This window comes from Fringilla coelebs (genome assembly GCF_963513975.1).
Source record: "Fringilla coelebs genome assembly, chromosome: 5".
NCBI lineage: Eukaryota > Metazoa > Chordata > Aves > Passeriformes > Fringillidae > Fringilla > Fringilla coelebs.
The window spans coordinates 6,691,832-6,711,842 of NC_140033.1; the positions used below are offsets into that span (position 1 = coordinate 6,691,832).

General features: G+C 45.6%; 1 protein-coding gene across 1 annotated transcript in view; it reads left to right on the top strand.

Moving 5' to 3' along the window:
• CAMK1D (calcium/calmodulin dependent protein kinase ID) overlaps positions 1-19,563 on the top strand; it is a gene marked incomplete at its 5' end in the record, with an annotated part of 208,691 nt that extends 189,128 nt beyond the window's left edge. The window contains 5 exon segments of the mRNA XM_084206841.1: positions 3,530-3,642; positions 5,390-5,468; positions 14,223-14,310; positions 15,443-15,581; positions 19,072-19,563. Of these exon segments, the coding sequence (XP_084062967.1) occupies positions 3,530-3,642; positions 5,390-5,468; positions 14,223-14,310; positions 15,443-15,581; positions 19,072-19,193 (541 nt within the window). The 3' untranslated portion in view covers positions 19,194-19,563.
• Positions 19,564-20,011: the final 448 nt, after the last annotated feature.

The window sequence follows — 20,011 nt, forward strand, 5'->3', positions numbered from 1 at the left end:
ATATATTTCTCTTGTACATCCACCTGTGTTTTTCTTATCTGCATCCCATTATTTTTAAGGCAAGACTGGGAATAGAAGTTTAGAGGAAAATCTGTTGCTTATGTGATAAGGTTGCTAAATAATTCTGAAAACCTTTGATTTGGTGAAACTGCAAGAAAATGATGACAACTAATAGCTGCCTGAAACTCCCCCAGGACAGTGCAGGATTTTTTCACATCAAGGACAGAGGGGTTATTTTTGCATTTCTGCATATCTGAAGAAAAGCAGCAGAACCTCTGATAGTGAGGTCATTTTATTCACACAGAAATGTCCCAGCAGATGGAAATGAAGTTGGTGGGATTTTGATTCTCTAAGAACTAACCAAAAAATTCATTATGGACTTTGGAAAGTGGCCCAGTTGCTGGAAGTCCAGCAAGATTTCCTCCAGCCATAAATTGCAAGATAGGCTGATTTGCTGGGGCTTTCCCATCCCTTCTGCAAAGCCAATAATGTTAAACCTTAAGTAACATTCAAACTTCCATGTCTTCCCAAGCTGTGTTTTTAAGGGAAAGGACAGCAGGGCTGTATTTTGTCTCTCAACCCATCCCTGTGCCAGGGTGCCCCAATGTTCCCCTCCCACATTCCACCTCTCCTGACCTACAGGGCTTGCTCCCTTCTCACCTGCTTTCTGGTACAGACCCTCATTGATTTGCCTCCCAGAGGAGCATCCTTGCATCCTCCTCTGCAGGAGGTTCATCCCATCCCTGGCCAAGCCAGGATCAGCCCCTGGGCTCACTCAGCTCTCAGGAGAGGCTGATCTGGGGGGATCTCCCTGCCATTTCCTGGAGTAGCAATGAATCCTCCTCAGCCTCTTCCTAGCAAGGGAAAAGCTGTGCCAAAAGAGGCTCTTTTCTGCCCTGTGCCCAGCTCCTGGCAGTCCTGGTGCCTTCCTGCATGACCCCATGGGCTGCAGTGACCTCCTGGACACAGAGGCTGATTCCCCAGCCGTGCAGAGGAGCTGGGCTGGAAGGCTCTGGAGAGGCTGAGCTTCTTGCTGGGACTCATATCTGTGCTCCCCCCTTGCAGGGTTGTTGCCCTCCAGCTCTGTGCTGCTTAGCAGTTCACTCCTACCTTTTGCTGCCACAAGTGTGTATAAATCACAGCAGTCCTAACTTGTGCTCTTGTACCTCTGCCAAGGTAATTAGTACAGTGCACATTTGAAGAGAGTTATTTCTCTCTCCAGAGCAGCCTGCCAGTGCCTCAGCATGCACAGGGCTGTCTGCTTGCCTTCAAATGCTTTATCAGAGCACTTTGAGTTTGTCTAAGGAAAGTGCTGAGGAAGGCAAGAAATTAATGAAGGGCTGTCAGGCTTCTTAAATGCAGCCCCCTGAGTCTCACAGGGAGGAGGGGACACAGCAATGGCTTCAAGTGGATTTTTTTTCCTTTATTCTTTATTCTTTTTTTTTTCTTTTTTCTTTTTTCTCTTTTCACTTTTCTCCTTTTTCTTTTCTTTTTTCTTTTAATTTTTCTTTTTTCCTTTTTTTCTTTTTCTTTTTGTCCAACCTGGGTATCTCTACCCCAGTGCTCATCCTACCAGTTGCAGTGCTGGTGTCGTCAGCTCCATCATTGCCCCTCAGTAAAGCACCCAAAATCTTGAGGGTTGTGACCAAAGAGGAGGAAGGAGAAAATCAGTTCATGTGCATCCCACCCCAAGACTGTGGGATGATAATTACTACACTAAAACTAGTAATTTATTTTTTCTTCACAGACACCAGTAGAGCTGGACACTGATTGTGGATCCAATCTCTTCATTAAGCCACACAATGTTTTTCCTGTGTTGTCTGTGTACAGAGTGGCTTTTTGGCATTTCCTAAATTCAGCATTTTTAGGGACCCTTCTCTTACACCACCTGCACCATGGGGTTTCCAACAGGAGCAGCCAGCTCTGGACATACACATTTTCTGGCAGGAGGTTATCTCCCTGGTTTGATAATGGCATCATCCAGTGGGACACAAACGAGGACTGGCTCATCTGAGACAAAGAGGGAGAGTTCTGGTTCAGCTGAGCCACAGTGGGTTCATCATCCTGCTGCAAATTTCAGTGGAGTTCTCCCGGGTCAGTGTGGCTGTGACGCAGATCAACATCTCAGTATTTAAATTATTTATCAGGCACACTGGCTCTTCAGAGCTAACAAAACATTGCTCCTTTCACCCTCAAGTGTTGAGTTGGTTCAAATAACCTCCAGGGCAGCCGGCTGGCTTTGGGTTATAAATAACTCAAGTATTTCATTTCTTGCAGTTTCCCCCCCTTGCTCTGCTGCTGTTTCTGAGCTAGAGCTACAGGCTGTCTGTAATGGCTGGCTCTCTCCAATTAAATGCTTTATTGAGGTTGCTTGACTTAGAGTTAAAAAAATCGTAGGAAAAACATCATTTCAATACCAGCAAAGTACGTGGAAGAATGATTTAGACCACAGATCAGTGATAAGAGGAAAAAAAATGTATCATCTCTACACAGAGGCAGGAAGGGCTGTTTGACTGTGAGCAGGATGGGTTTGCTAAAACCTTGGGCCAGCCTCAGGTAAATCTGGCACTTTGCAACATTGGTTTTAAAACTTGAAGATGGGCTGTCTCTGCTGGCATGTCTGTGCAGAGTGGGACAGAATACTGCCTGCAGCAGCAGCTGGGTGTGAGGGACTCTGACACAGGAGTTTCATCACTGCACTTGCTAAATGCAGTCCTGGATGTGCTTTCCCACATCCAGCCCTGCCTCAGCACCGTGGCTGTCCTGGGAGGGTGCACCCTGAATGGATCAGCTCAAACTAGGCAAATAATGCTCAATGTGCTGCTTGTCCTGGGGCTAGGTTTTCTGACTATAAACACTGAGAACCAGGACAGGACTGTTGCTAGCCTCAAACAAGGCAGCTAATTGGATGTGGTCAGCAAAATCCCTTGCAGGAGTGGGAAAGGGAGAGGCTCTCCCTGTGTCTGCAGCAGCAGCAGGTTCATGTGCAGCCCTTGCAAGCTCTGCCCCTGGGCATCCTCCTCACTGTGCCTGGGGACACAGAGCCCAGCACATCCTGCAGGTGTGTTATACCCTCTGCCTGAAAGCTCTGCAGGGCTCCTTGTCCTGCTCTGCCCCAGCTCTTCTGGATGTGCTGGGGATTAGAGGGACTGATGCTCTGTAGGGTTTAGCTCATGAAATCTCCTCTTAGCACTTGTACAGCAGAGGATGGCCAGGTCATGTCTGTGCAATAGAACTGTTCCTCTGGTTAAACACTCTAAAGCATGCAGAGAGAGGCCAGGATATCTGCATGAGGCAGCAGGGGGTCAACAGCACCAGGCTTCCAGGCAGAATTCTGCTTTGTGCAGGGCAGTGCCAATCTTCAGAAGTGGCTTTACATGTCCCTGGATAAACTTCTCTCATGGTAGCACTTGCTTGCTTGAAAACTTACAGGGACAAGCCTTAAGTGAGAGTTTCTCCTTCTTCTCCCTCCTTCCTTCTTACCTTCTGGCTCCAGTGGTCACCTCTCTCTTTTCCTGTTCTCCATCAGGCTCTGTGGATATCCCCCTTTCTATGATGAAAACGACTCCAAACTCTTTGAGCAGATCCTTAAGGCAGAGTATGAGTTTGACTCTCCATACTGGGATGACATCTCTGAGTCTGGTAAGTAGCTACTGCTCTTTAAATTTAAATGCAACAGCCATGCATGCACCTGTGCCTAGTGCATGCATCCCCCCAGGCATGAAATGCACCCTCCATCATGTGCAGAGATCCTTTTAACTGAGCACCAGTGGGAATGTGCATTTCTTTGGGCTCAAATAGTCATGAGAGTTGCTTCTGCAGCAGACAAATTAGGTCTGTCAGTCACACAAAAAGCACTAAAACATAGCTCAAACAGCAGATAAAGATGGCAGAAGACTGTCCCAAGAAGAAAAAGCAGCTTAATTTCTTCATTGTGTCCTAATGAAAAGCAGATTGTTAATGTGCCATTAATAATAAGGTGGCAAATGAGTTTGGCTCTGTTGCTGACACTTCACTGCAGCTCCAAAGCAAGTCCTCAGTCTGTGCAGCCAAAACCCAAGAAATTAATGGCTTGCAAATGAGGCAGGTGAGCAGATGTAGAAACTGGAAGGCCAGTCCACGTGGGTGGATGTTCCCCATCCAGTGCAGGAGAGATTTAGCCCATAGTACCCACCTGCCCCTGCTCCATGAGCCTGGCAGAGGGGCAGATACCCCACAGCTGTTACAGGCATGTTACCCCACATGTGACCCCACATGTGACCCCACATGTTCCAAGGGCTTCTGGCTCCAGCGTGGGTCTGTGTCCAGGGGTGACAGCAGGGGACATTCAGCCTTGCACCTGCTGTGTCCCTGACACACTGTTTAGTCTCCAAGAGGTCACCCAAGTTCAGTGTCCTTGCTCTGTCCAACCCAGGGAAACATCTGCTGCTTCATGAAGAAGAAGAAATGAATTCAAGGAATATTCCATCATGTAAAAATATCCCTATAAATACAGTTTTCTGATTTATTGGTGCTACTGATTGAGGCAGGGGAGATAAAAATTGAGTGTTTTTATTATAAAGATGATTATATATTCTCTTATCTCCACACAGAGCAACATTTTATGCTGCTTACATCTGCAGTCCAGATATCATTGTGATGGATTGCTCAAAAATATATGTGATGAGAAGTTTTTTTAAACTAATAAGGATTTTTTCAGAGAAAATATGAAGGTCTGCTGGCAGACCCTTCTGTCTCATGGGGGAAAGTCCATCACCTAAATCAGCACAAAGATTTTCCTGCCATATTTGGCTTTGCTGTGGCTCCTTCAGCTGCACTGTCCTGGAGCTGCTGGACGCACGCCACGCTGCAATCTCCGCTCCTTCCATCGTGGTGTCGATTAAAAACACACTGCCTCCTGCTCCAGGGAGTCCACTGGCCTTGCTGAATTCCTCCTAAATAGGGAACATGTCCTCACAGCTGTCCATGTGCTTGGAATGAGCAATGTGAGCCTGCTCTTACTGTGCCCCCTGACCTCCTCCTCTCCCCTGGGCTGCCCAGCACACCCAGTGCATGTGGCACATTCACACCACTAAGATGATGCAGCACGTGGCTGAGCAGGGACCCAGAGCTGTGCACTGCTGACTCTGAATCACCCATCCCACTCCTAAATATACCTGCAAGAGCAGATGCCTTCAGCTTTTACCTGCTACACTAAATAGCTTGGTTTGGTCCTAAGTCACCTCGGTTCTGTCTATACTAATAAATGACAAATGGGCCAGGGCTGTTTTCTTGTGCTGTGGCCAGATGGCACTTGGTAGCCTGATCAGTGCTGTTGAATGTGGCAGGAGAAGTGGGCATCAACTCTATTGCTTTCAATCATTTTCTCTCTCTTTTTTTTTTTTGGCAGCTAAGGACTTCATTCGGAATTTGATGGAGAAGGACCCCAATAAAAGATACACCTGTGAGCAAGCAGCACGGCACCCTTGGTGAGCAGCACTCAGTGCTCTGAGAAACCCTCAGGACACAGAGCACCTTTTTACATCCCTGCATGGAAGTGGTTTTTCTGTACTGACCTCTACTACATAAGTCTGTGCTTTTATTCTTAGGACCCCTACTTTTGTCCTCCAGATTCTCCTGCAAAACTGTAAGGGATTTTAATCTCATGCACCAACCTGTGTAGAATTAGTAAAATGCTGAATTATGTATGTTGACTGCAGTGCAGCAGTGGGACGTGCCAAAATGATTAAAGTGCTTTAAGTTAAAGGATGCCTTTGCATATGAGTGACCTCATCAACATTACCCAAGGTTTGTGTGGCTGGAACAAGGGTGACTCATGTACTTCTGACCAGCCCTGAGTGACTGAGAGCATCATCCCACACTACCAGCTGCACCCACACATGGGCTCTGGATCTAACTCTTTTAGGGTAGGGAACATTATATAAGCAAGGTGAGGTATTATTTTTGTTGTTATAATAGCTGCAACATAAAAGAGTTAATGGCATGACATTTTCACCCCAGGTGTGCATTACACTCTGTTTTAATGCTGTCACAATTGCCCCAAATGCCACTTCCTTTTGCATTGTCTGTGCTACAGAAAGGAAATTTGAGACATGAAATCCCACTTTTGTGAGATGAAAAAAAATCCCAAACTGGTTCTAAATGATACTGACCTGAGCCTCAGGAAATTAAACAAGTCAGTATTAGGAATACAGAATAAACAATGAGAATGCAACTCCCAGCAGGGAGTGAGGTGACCATTTGTGCAACTCAGAGACAGATTTTCCAAAGCCTTACATCCAAGATACACAAAATGTAAGCATCCAGCTTCTGGCCCTGCTACATCTGTGTTGGTGGCTGGAGTGCAACAAAGAAACGTGGCACTCCTAACACACACAGCTTCTGGGCCCTCTGAAAGGAACAAAATGATAAAAAGTGTTTTCATTCCTTTTTTTGTGTGGTTTTGTTTTTTTCTTTTGCATGTCATGGCCAAGGGCCAATGGAAACTCACAGACTGCTACATAATTCGTACTGTTTTCCACAGAATCCAATTTTCCATTTAAAAACAACCCCCTAAAAAGGTTTTTCCCCATTTCTGTGGCAGGGGGTCTTCTTCTGCCAGGCTGACTTTGCCATCCAGTGGTTCATTTTCAAGACTTCAAGTTCTGACACAGCACAGCTCAGGGTCAGCCTTTGAAATGTCAGAGATGCAAATGGCATCGCAGCAGGGAGGCTGAAAATATTCACCGTGTTGGCACTGCACACCCTGAATCCACCTCCCTTGGACACAGGGACAGTGTGTGCCAGGGGAGTGGAGGACAAAAGGAAAAGCATGGAGGTTTCCAAAGCTATGGATGGCTTCAGACCTGCCTCTGTCCTCCCCAGAATGCTCATGAGCAACACTCCATGCCTCGTTCCCCTTGCTCTGCAGAGCTCCTGTAGCATGGACACTGCAGTTATGGACCTCTCTGCAGAGCTGGCCAGTGATTTTCTGTTTTTGGAGGGTTTGGATCCTGCAGTGATAAATGCCTTTTTGGATAATCATGGCTGCTCACCCAGATGTTATTTTGGAGTTAGTGGCAGGATCTCCTTTTGCCAAAGCATTGCTCAAGGAGCATTTTCCACCCAGATTCCTCGTGTCAGGAAACAGTGAGGGTTTTGCTGTTTCTTTTCTCATTCTAGCCATTACATCTGTGGCAGTCACATCCTTTCCTTCTCCTGGAAGGGAGGGAAGGCTTTTTCAGAGGAGGAGGAAGAGAGTTCTGTGCTTTGTCTCGGTGGTCAGCTGTGTCCTTCTCTCAGCCTGGGCGTGTTTAAGTTTCCAGCAGCTCCAGGCTGAGTTCCTCTCCCTCGTGGTTGCACTCAGTGTTGCAGCAGCTGGAGACAGGGGTGCACATGTGCAGCCAGCAGAGAGAGGCTACCACAGCTTTTGTATCATCCCACAGCCCCTTTTCAGATGAGCATGGATTTCACATCCCCCCAGGCTGCATCACCTTCCACAGTGCCAAGAGAGCATCTTCTCTGTGTGTTATCACAGGACTGAGGTACCTGAAGCTCTTGGCTTACTGGGAAGGGATGCTCAGAGCAGGCTGAAGTGGTCCCATAAATTACATGCTTCTGCAGAGTGTTTGCACTGCAAGCAGCCCTTGATGGCTGCTCATGAAAGGTATTTTTTTCTTGTCTGCACAAGCAACAGAACTGGAGAGGCGTCTTTGAACCCTAGAGTTCTCATGAAGTGAAATCCTGATTCCACTGAGGCTAATGGGAGTTTTGCCAGACTTCAGTGAGAGTTGGGGTTTGTCTCTTTGTTTCAGCAGCAGAACACAAGCCCCCCTGGGTCACTGTTGCTGTGCAAATTCCCACATAATTGATATATATATGGTGAAGTGGCTCCATGTAGTAACATTTTCCAGCTTTCCCTTTTTCTTCCTCCTGTGAAGTCTTCCTATGCAGTATCAGATCATTGAGATTTTCCCAAATTAGGAAGAAATCTATCAAATCATGAATAATTAACTCATATTTTATAATCTGATTGTGCTAAAAGTAGTTAACTGTGCATGACATGGCTACCTGGACATGAGATTTTGTTGTTTCAATATGCAGTATTTGTGAAGAACAAATTGATTCTAAAACACACCTTTTATTTTAATCACTGTGTTTTCATGAAATCCTTCCAAAGAGGGCTTGCAGGAACTGGATCTTGCATGATATTACATTCGTGCCTTTAAGGTTAATAATATCTCTGAATTTTGGGAAACTGCTCCAGAATAGACAGCTATTTGCATGACTAAATGTTTGCACAGGATCAGACCCTAAAAAAAGTCAATACTTCTTCCCAATGGCCCACTTTTCTGCAGTGTATCTGCTCGCCACATGCCTGCATTTATGTGATGTCTGGCTATTTATAATCAAATGGCCTTGGTAGGGGGATGGTGTGTTGAACTCAGAGCTGGCAGAAAAGGAGGCTAATAATTGCAGTGAAGTATGACAGCAGAAACAGTACAATATGTGAGACTTGTTGGTATAATGAGTCCACCCCTGCGTGTGCATTTATTCAGATTTCTCCAGTTTAATATACAGGTGACTTATGCTTTCCACTGGAAAAGTTATTTTATTTTATAATGTATCTTTCAGTGAGGTGTGCACTGTTTATGGGGTGTTGCAAAGGTGCAATGTTCTGCTTAGCTTTTCCCACTGTGACTTTTCAAAAGGGACGTGGAAAATGAAGGTAACAAAAGAACGGGGTGATTTTGTTGCAGCTTGATACATTTTAATGTTTCCCTGGCTCATAATAAAGACAGCAATTAAATTTATTAAATATATTGCCATGTCAGAGCCCACATCCTGTTTAGGGCAGTGGCTCAGTCTGCAGTGATTAGGGGGGAGCAGCAGAAACCTGAGGACCTGTTTTTTCCAACTACAGACTCCTGAAACATAGAATATCCTGAGGTGGAAGGGACCCTCAAGGATTATCAAAATGTGCTCCCCATCAGGTCAAACTAGGTCCTGCAGAGCCAAATTCAGCCTCCAGGCTTGGATCAGAGGGAAAGAAAACACTGCTCAGAGGGTGAGGACAAAGTCCAGCAGTTGGAAGCTAATGCAGAAGTTAGAAGGGCTGCCATGAATTTGTTTGCTCCATCATGCATTAACCAAGTGAACTTAAATGGGATTTAATGCTGTGTGCTGAAGGCACTTCCAGCATCAAAGGCAATTTGGGGCACCTAAATTAAAGGATGATGGATTCATTGCCTCTGTATAGAGACTGTAAATACAGAGATTATGGAAGGGAGAAGGAGCTTGGACCCAGTGTCTGCAGGTAGGAATGTGGTCCTGAGCTTCCCCCACTGCTTCTGCAAAGGGAGAGAGGATCCTTGGGATGTGCCAGCATCCAGCCATGCCTGCACTGAGGAATCACAAAGCTCTGGCAAGGACCAAGCCTCTGCAAATTGTGACCATGACTCCAAGTGTTCATTGTGTGCCAGAGAGCACAAGCCAGATAATCATTTCCACCCAGGGAAAGGACATGGTTTCCAAAGAGCTCAGTTCTCAGACAATATTGTTTGAAGTGTGAAAAGGCCTTCCTGAAGGGAATTGCTGATGTTTACAACATTAAATCAAACTCTTATCGAGTTCATCCCCACACTCTATTTATTTTGGAACATCCCTGATACAGAGTGTGTGTGTATATTTATATACATGCATGGATGTGTGTGTGTGTACATATAGAAGAGTTATGATCCCTCAGCATTATCCATTACAGCTAACTCCATGTTTCCTGTCATCACACTCAGGAGTATTTCCAAGCACTTTTTGGCCAGCACAGCATTTGAGTTGGCTGCCTTCAGAAGGAAGGTTCAGAAAATAATGGTAGATGAAAGGCTCTGCCTGCCATTGTGGGCAGGGAGGATGAGAGAGACATTTGCTTGCCACATGCTAATGAAGAACTGTCCAAAAGGAAATTTGCTGGTTTTGTCTTTGTTGGAGGTTCCTCTCCAAGCTTAGAAGTGGTATGGCCAGATAAATTGGTGTGATAAGTTTGAAGTCATCTAGAGAGCTAAAATAAATTAGATACTATGAAATAATATTTGATCATTAGATTAGATTCCTCTCATGTGCAGGATTAGATTTGTTATGGTTATTCATGAGAAATACCCTTTTTAGCTTCTGTGGATGTGTTTGGGATGGGGAGCCATCATTCTTGGTCTCTTGGTATGCATTTCTGTGCATTGAGACAGTTCTGTATTTACAACTGGACGTAAAACCAGCTTCAACATGAAGTTCCCCAAAGCATTGTTAGGATGCAGCTGGTTTCAGGTGCAAAAATGGGAATGCTGAGAGAAAATCCAGGTCTCACTTACACTAATCAGTCCTTGCTTGGTTCTGGGTGATGCTCAGCAGGATGACAGATGATGCACTGTTCTGATTTGTTTAATTTTATTTTTGTGTATGTGTGTGGTAGGTAGAAGCAATGTCATTTACTGGGCCAAGTAGAACAGTTGGTAAAAAAAAACTTCAGAGCTGACATAGTTAACTTCAAAGTTAACTGCAAAGCCAGAAAGTATTGTTCAGGACTAGATAAGCATCAGTCTGATTAGCTCAAGCTGATTGCCGTTTCTCAGTGAAAATTGAGCTGATTTCTGGAAGAAAAGTAAATGTTGTGCTAGAGAGAGAGGGAGAAAGGAAGAAAAAAAAGAAAGATACTAAGGTATTGTTGTCCTTAAAGGAAAAATTAGATAGTTTATTGCCTGTGGACTTGGAGAGTTAGGGAAATGTGGAAGGGAAATTGTAAATGCACTAAAACCACTGTCTATTAATTTAATTCTTTCTCTTCTCAGCAAGGGAACTAAAGGTCATGATTAAATATATTTGGTATAGATGTGAGGATGCTCACGATAGCCACCGCAGAGTAGATCTGTGTGCCCAAACATATCTCATTTTTCATATCTACCAGCTGAGAGTACAAAAGATGTGACTTCTCCCTGCTCACCTCCCCCTCTTCCATGTCCTGAACCCCCCACATCTCCAGCAAAACACCAACAGGGATGATAACATTGCTCTTGTTTTCCTAGAAGTAAAACTATACTATAAACACTATAACACCACAAGTATTTCATGAAAGTTACAAAACCCTCCAAGTGCAGAATGCAGTCTGAAAGCACAGTGCTGGTGTTCCAGCATCCCAGGATTAGCAGGGTAGCTCTTCAAAGGCGCCTTGGAGAACAATCCCACTCCCAGCTCTGGCAGCTGAGGCTGCATTCTGAGCCACACCATGCAGCGTGCCAGCACGTGTTCAAACAGCTCCTGCTGCACTAAGTCAGCCCCAGCAGTGCTGTTATTTTGCTCTGATTAGAAACTATCATCTGCTAATGAAGGTGCTCATGTTGCTGAAGAGACCTAAGGTGGTTGCAGTGCTGCAGCATCTGAGGGCTTCAGAGGATGTCTCTCCATCCCCTTGTGAAGTAAACGAATATTCTTCTGCCTATCTGGAAAACACTCAAATACCAGGACTTTTTTTCCTGGAATTACAAGAATTGCATAGTGAAGACAGAGTTAGGGGTAGTAGGAGGCAATTTGTGAACTATTGGAACCAGCAGTTTCTTATTGAAACCACCAGCACTGCAGAAAATCATCCCTAAACAAAAAATAATAATTTTTAAGAAATAACCTCTGTTGGAGCTACATGCCCAATCAAAAGCTTCATATGACAAAAATGTATTTTCAAATCCTTGAGGAAACTGGCAAGAGCAATCTTCTGGAAGAGCTTGTAAGGGCATCATGCCCCAAAGAACTTGTTCTGTCTGTGTTTCCAAAATAAGATTTGACAGGTGGGCAACAGGATCTGTTCTTACAGAGTTTGTTAACCAACTTGTTTGTAAAGCAAAATGCATCGTTAGCTTTGGTGGGAAAATGTCCTTTGCAAGTGTAAATGAATTTTCTGTCTTGGTCTCTTTGATCTCTTGATGGTTTGGCTTGTAGTTTCTTCTGAGATCTGTAGTGTGACAGCCAGTGCTCCCAGCTGGTGTGTGTTGAGGGCACTTGTCTTCACCAAGGAGGTGTTCTTGGACAGAGCAGAGTGCTCATGACATTTTGGAGTGACTCTGACTAGCCATGCAGTTTGCATTCCCACCAGGAAACTCTGCTAGGGGCTGTCTGGGAGTGTGGAGTGCTTGGGATCCATCAGGGTCTGTGCTGAGCCTGGCAATATCCACTGTGCAGGACAGGGGATGGAACAGTGAACATGATAAACCAGACAGTGCCTCACAAGGATCTTGGTCACCTGGCCCCAGTGGGAAGTCCAGGAAATCCAACTTGCCTTGGTGTCAGTGGGAAAGGTGATCAGAAGGAATCATCTTTGAAGAAAGATCAGTCAGTTTTCAGCCAAACACCTCTCTTTATCAACAGCACAATAGAGGAGGTCAGGTGCCATTTGGGAGCTGTGCTTTGCCCAGTTCTTCTGTCTGCTTGAGTTTCCATGGCAGGGAGACAGAGCCCTTCCCAGCTGGGTGAGCCCTGCTCCCTCCTGCCCACAATCCTGCTGGCTCCAGCACTCCTGAATAACCCAGCAGAGATGAGCTCAGTGACAACAGGGTGGCACTGGTGGGTCCTCACTCTTGGGACATGAGGATTTAGCCCTTCCTCCCAAGGGCAAGTCATTCCTCTCATCTCTCTGGTGAAGATCCTGGGAGATTGCTGTCAGCTGGAAAGAGGGCAGCAATTTGGAGAAAGCTGGTCTCAGCACTTCTTGGATGTGCCAAGCACATGAAGGCAGAAAAAGCAGCATGTCCTTAGAAGAACAGTTTGGAATGATCTGGGCAGAGTGAAAGGGGTGTCTCCAACGCACGGGACGCATAAATGGAAGCAGCAGGCTGGGGTATGTAAGCAGAGTTTTTTCTTTTAAAAGCACAAAGCAGTGCTGCCATTCTGCTGCCTTAGTAGGAAAACAGAGAAAGTTTGGGTGCTGCCCTCGAAGGAAGATGTGGACTAGTTGGAGAAAGTCCAGAGGAGCTCACTAGATCAGAGGATTAGAAAATATGAGTTATGAAGAAACAGGGAAGGAATCAGTTTGTTTAGTCTGGAGAAGAGAAGACTAAGAGAAGTCATGATAACAGGCTTCAAATATGTGAAAGGAGGCTTCAAAGACAAAGGGAATAAACTATTTTCCATGTCTTCTAGGAGGTAGTGAGGCACTGGAATAGGATGCCTGAGGAGTCTCCATCTTTCGGAGATCTTTAGGAACTGGTTTGTCAAATATTTGTCCAAATTATTTTGACAGAGCTGTGGTGGGCAGAAGGACTGGATGACTGCTGAGTCCCCCAGACCTTCTGATTATCCTGCTGGAGCTCCTCAGACTGGGAGACTCTGGTCCTGGTAGATTATTAAATTTCTTTTCATTTTTTATTGCTAATTCACATTGGTTTTCTACACTGTGGCTAAAAAAATTAATTTCTGAAAGTATCACATATAACATACAAGACAATCTTTGCCTCCTTGCATCACCTACATCAGATAGCTCTAATTACCCCAGCACACAGTCCAACATCAGTTCACTGCAGTGCCTGCTCTTCCAACAGATCTCAAGCCTTGAGCAGTTAAATTAATCAATCAAATCCTCTTGAAATAACAGAGTTTAGTGAAAATTTGAATGTATCTTAGTCTGTTAAACAAACTATGCAAGATCAATCAATTATTTTAGGTTCAGTATTGCTCAGCTTAAGCTCTTTATGCAGCCTGTGCTGCTTCAATGAGTGTCCATGTCTCTGCTTTGCTGTAAATCTACATTAATCATAATGAATGACTACATACATTGCAGGGTGGCAGGAAAATCTCCAGTGCAAACAGAAATCAGACAGGTTGGAGTGGCTCTAGAAGCTTCTGCATAGCTGAGGCTAAAAGTAGTCTCAGACTGTTGACGTTAAATCTTTGGATCTAAAGGGGAAAAAAAAAGGTAGAATGTTTTCATCTGGGGCTGTAATGGTGACAGAAAGCAGCCATGCACCAACAAAATCAGCCCATACCTCTTTGTAGCTGCCAGCCTTACACACCTTATCTACACTGGCTTTTATTGCCCCTGATTTTCCACTGCAGCTGCCAGGAGAGACAGCCATGGGAAGTTTGAGCCCATCTGTGAATGAAATCATTGTCACTGCAGGTGCAGTCACACCTGGGAGCAGGTGTGGGGCAAAAGTAAGAGTATTCAAGGGGAGGAAAAATCTCTTAAAATGTGCCTGCTCTGTCCATTTCAGGATCGCTGGAGATACAGCACTCAACAAAAACATCCACGAGTCGGTCAGCGCTCAGATCCGGAAGAACTTTGCAAAAAGCAAATGGAGAGTAAGTGCCCTGTCCTGAGGGGTGACACTGACACACAGCTCTGCCATAGTGGTGCTTCTGTGGCCCAAAATTGGGGTCAAAATGGTTGGTCCAGGCTTAGGTTATGTGACTCTGAAGGGCCTCTTGTACAGGATGGTGTTTGCCAAGCACCAAATGTAAAGAGTGTGAGAAAGGGGGCTGGGGCTGCTCATAGCTAAAGCACCCGTGGTTTTGGGTGGAGTGGGATCAGCACCACGCAGGGACATGAAGAAATGCATGTTGGGGCAGGGATGGGTTTGTCAAATATGACTTTCTTGTATCTCAGAATCTCTGCTGGTCAGAGTGACTCTGAGATACATACAAGCCTCTTTCCCAGCCTGGCCATTGAAGAAGGAGTCAGGATTCTTTTGTTCTCGTTCTCAAGGTTGTTTATTATTTGTTATCTATAACATTCTTTCTCCTACCTGCCGAGGTCTGTCTGGCAGGTTGGGTTGAGGCACACTGCCCACCTCAGAGGCAGTGTTGTCTTTTTACACTAAAAACTACATGTACAATATTTACCATAACTTCCCAATACCTATCACCTATGGTAGACAGTGAGTTTCTACTCTAAACCAATCTAAAAGCACCAACAACACCCAGAAGATGGAGGCTTAGAAGAAGGAGAAAGACAGGACTCGCCCAGATTCCTTCATCTTGGGACCCCGAGCCCCATTCTAAAAACCCCAAAAATCTATTTTCCACCCTGTGATAAAGTAACTATTATTCTACTTAAACTCTGTTGACTTGTAATTCTTCATATAAAGGTTGGTAATTGTTTTTTCCATGGGTCAAAATCAAAGGCACAGGGCTCTTGGGTTCTGTGCCAAGGTCTTTGAGCCCCCCAGGCAGGGGCTCGAGTCCTCCAGGACAGTCAGAGGAATTTCCTGGGTTCTGACACTTGTAGGCTGCTGCATCCCAGCTGAGCACTAGGACAACAAAGCTTTGATAATGCACTTTCTAGTTTAAATTCCGTGAAAAATGTGAAATATAACCGGCGTATTCCCATTCTGACACTCTGAGCAGCCAGGAGAGGAGCACAAGCCACCCTTCCTCCTCCAATTTTTTCTTTTTTTTTTCCATTCTCCATTTCCTTCCCGCTGTTTTCCTGCAGCAAGCGTTCAATGCCACGGCGGTGGTGCGGCACATGCGGCGGCTCCACCTGGGCAGCAGCCTGGACAGCGCCAGCGCCGGCGTCTCCAGCACGCTCAGCCTGGCCACGCCGCTCCCCGACACGGCCACGCGCAAAGATTGTGAGTAGCAGCGTCCTGGAAAGCCCAGAAAATCCGCGGGATCCCCGTTCCCCCAACGCCCAGGCTGCAGTCCTCGCTGCCCCTAGGTTTGGCTTTGTGCAAGCGGGTGTTTAAAGTGAGGATTTGAAAAGGGCCGGCAAGTTTTGGCTGGCCGGCAAAATTGTGTTGCAATCGGAGAAGTCTGTGCAGTAAAGAAAAAAATAAAATGTTTGAGCTTGGTGATTTTGGGGAGAAAATCACAGTTTCTTGTGGAGAAAAAGGGCTTTTGCTTGGGAAAAAGACCCAGACCCCCGCAGCAACAAAGTTTTGTATTTGGTTGAAATTTGGAAAAGTTTACTCAAACTGTTTGTTTGAGTTTACAGTACTATGAAAGGGCATTTTTCTGTAAAAATTGCCTTACTTTCCATTTCCATGGAGAAGGCTGATGCTGCCAGTCAGACCCAGCTTCTCTCTTAAGGAGCTGGGTCCAAGTTAAGCTCTTGCATGAAAAGATTCATTTGTTTGAGCAGGATTCAGACTCTGCACACCACTGTGGGACTTGGCCCTCTGCCATGTTTGTTTTGTGCTGTAATTGATGTTTGCAAGCTGCCCACAGGACTCAGATGTTTGGGATATATATTTTTTCTGAATGCCAGGGAAAGGGACATGGCAGCAAAGGGATTATTTGGAAGACAGAAATGCATCCTTTGCAATGAAACCTGTTTATTCTCTGGCTTCTGAGCATTTCTTTTTTTTTCTCCTGTCCATCTGTAGATATTTTACATCATGAAATGGAGGGATGTGGACTTTACAGTTGGGGGGGTTACTTTAAAGTGCAACACTAGAAAGGAATGCTTTGCTGTAGACTGAAGTAGTCATTTCTATTCTGTACCTTGCACTATCCTGGGGCTGAAAGCACCTATTGCTCAGGATGGATTTTGGATAATGCTGCTCTCTGCTTCTGCCACCCCTGCTTGCCACCCCCTGCACCTTGATGAGAACTTTCCACCAGCCACAGCCCTGGTGGGTCTGTGTGGAAGCTGTTTCCTCTTGCTGCCATGGGTGTGGTTTCCCCCACAACTGGGGTGGGTTCTGCCTTCTGGGTACTCTGTGAGATATTTTTTCAGCCCGTGCTGTGGCTGAGCCAGGGGAGAGCCCCCTTCCCTCTGGATACTGGGCCTGGTGGGGATTCTTACCCTGTGTCCAGTTTGTGATGCCCAGCACCAAATCCTACAGCTGCTGCCAAAAAACCATCACTGTGCTCCTGGCACATACCTGGCACCTGCAAAAGAGTGATGCTGGCCATCCTCAAAACACTTCCAACCATGCACTGGCCATGCAGCCATGTAGAAAACCCCCTGTGTGGGAGAAACATCCCCTGGTTTTGGTTTCTGCTGCAGTATGGCAAAGCTGCACCCCAGTCAGGTCTAGAGCATCTGATGAATGCTTTGCTGCTAAACTGGTGGGTGATTAATGCAGTTAAACTGGTGGGTGATTAATCTCCATCCATCCATTTGATTAATCTCCAATGGTGTTAATTAATGGCAATTAGTAGTCTGAAAAGTGTTAAAACGTGTGAACAGGAAGGGTGGGAAGAGAAAGAAATCTGTTTAATGACTACAGAACCCTGTGCAGAATCCAACCATATTTTGTAGTGGTGAAATCAACTAGGACATGAAGGATTAAACCAGATGTGTTAAGATAGGATGAGTTTTTACATGGCAGAAATACAAAGCAGAAAAAATACTGGAAGATTTCCAAGCATCCCAGTTAAAGACCAGCTTGGCAGACAATGCAGAAGAGCTTTTCTTCCTCAAAGAAATAATTTAAAGAGTTAGGAGAGGCTGGAGCCCCAGAGAACCAATGAGGAGAGCCAGCAGCAAACATAAGGAGCTAAGAGGGAGCTGACAAATCAAATACATCCCACCCAATACCTCCTGATAGGCAAAAGGAAATCTCTGAGGTCTCTGTCCTACCTCTTTATTTCTCAGCAGTTTTCTCTGGGCACAGACTCCTTGCACAAGAAAGATCCCATGCAGCAAATTGCATGATCCAGCTGTGCCACCACTCCACAACAAAATGCTGCCTGGTGCTTGTAATAGACACTTTTTGAACTCTCCAAATAGTTTCAAATGCAGCAATTTCACATCACTGAAGATAATTAAGTACAGCCTTTGCATTACAGTAGATTATGGCAGGCTGCATCCAAAACCTCTGTAGTAGGGCAGAGCAGAGAGCAGGCATTAGGCTGGATAATGCTACCTGTCAGGAAACAGTGAGGGATTCCTAAGGGAATCAGGCAGGATTTCTCCAGTGTATTGGCCTGATTCTCAGTCCATGGCTGCTTTATTCAATTTAGTAATGATTGGACTGCCTAGATTATTTATAGGTCCTAGAGCTCTGTATTTTTAAGGTACTAGATAAATTGCAGTGTGATGCCAAGTGGTCAAATGTCAATGAGAAATGGAATGTGGCCAAGTATAGGTACAGCATAGTCATCCTTGAGATTGAAATGCCACCTTGAAGCATGGAAAAGTAGTTAAAAGTCCCAACAAGTATCCAAAAGATCCTGAAGAGTCAAAAGGCCATGTCAAACTTCAGTCTGAGAATATATTAATATAGGCTTCATCCATCCTTTATTCACCACTCTGGAAAAATGAACTGTATTTCTAATCACTCTGAGCCTGCATCTTGTCAGAGCAAGGTGACCGTGCCAGGTCCCCACCTAACAGCTTTTGTTACACCAGAATCCTGGTACTCAAGAGATGCTCAACCTCACATCAACCTACATCTCAGCTGGAAGCCCTGGAGACATCCCAGCAAAACCTGGAGCAATGTGAGCTGTCACTAGAGTGGTGTCCAAGTCACACAAATTTACATTCCCTCTAGATTCACTGGAAATCAGCAATGAGTTTGACCCACTGTACTTCTTTACCAGGAGCTCCCCAGGATGCCCAGGGAGCTCTGCTTAGCCCAGGTGCAGTCTGTTCCTTTAGCTAGATGGTTATGGTGAGACATTTAATCATCTTTAACATGCCCAAGAGGAAATTATTCTCAGCAAGTACAATGCTGGAGGGATTTTTGAACCCCACAGCTCTTTGTCTTCAGCCCTGGAACTCTGACATCGATGTGGCTGAACCTATTCCAGAACTTTGAGTCCCTGTGAGATGCTGTGCACTGCTGCTGGTGGCAGGAGGTGAAAGACCATGGGCAGAAGATGCCCTGTGGAGGTACCCAGCCAACCCACCACAGCAGGAAGAGCAGCAGCCCCTTCTCCAGCTGCAATCCTCTCAAGCAGCCCCTTCTCCAGCTGCAATCCTCTCCAGCAGCCCCTTCTCCAGCTGCAATCCTCTCCAGCAGCCCCTTCTCCAGCTGCAATCCTCTCCAGCAGCCCCTTCTCCAGCTGCAATCCTCTCCGCTCCGTTGCGCGCTACGAAACAAACTCCGCTTCGCCCAAGCTCCCGCCTCCAAAAAATACCATTTCTAACTGTCTTTCTGGCTTTCCTTTTAGGTATGTCTCCATCCACTCTCTGTAGTTTTGTTTCATCTGCTTCTTCAGGCGTTTCTGCGGTAGGAGGGGACCGGAGACCCAGAGCCACCACAGTGACCACGGTGCACACCGGCAGCAAGTGAGCGCCGGGCGAGCAGCGGGCGGGGCTGGCCGGCGGCCCCGGAGCCCGCCCCGCTCGGCCAAGGACTAGAAGAAAGAAGATTTTTTTTATGGCCATATTTTATACTGCAATTCTGAAATGTTTCATTTATCACAAACTGCAACGACTCCAGGAGGAACGGAATCTAACAGTCTCTGGTGCTGTACATATATATACATATATATATATATAGAAATATATATATGTATGTGAGTCTAGCAATGTTCTAACTAATGAACACTCATTCTTTTCCCCAGTGATTTACTCTTTTCTCAGTGTAGGTAACAGTATATGTTGTATTTTTTTTTCCATTAACTACAAACATCTCAACTGGATTATTTAAATAGAAATAGTTTCCTCAGCATATTTTTTTCTTTTAAAAATTACTTCAAGTAATGTCCCTCTTCCAGTTTGCTGGGGGATAGGCTATTTCTGTAGGTAGGAATTGGCATTAACTTTGCAACATGGGAGGATTTCGATGGCATGCCATTTCTTGCTCCTCAAATAGGACTGCAAGTCTGTCTGGCTTTAGCAGAGCTGTTACTGCTCAGATTAAGAAACTGCTGCTTTACCCCCCATCCTCCTCCTTGAAAGCCACGGGGAGAATTAAATTGCCACCAGCTGGGAGTCAGCTCATCCTTGGCCTCATTCCTGCCCTGCTGGGGATCAGAGGAGGGGCAGGTACGTGGATCAGGCAGGAGCTGACCGGAGCTGTGCAAGGGAAACGGCAGAGCACGGTCTCATCCTGCAGCTCCCATCTCCTTCCAGTGTGCTGTGAGCAGAGGGAGAGAAAAGGAAGAC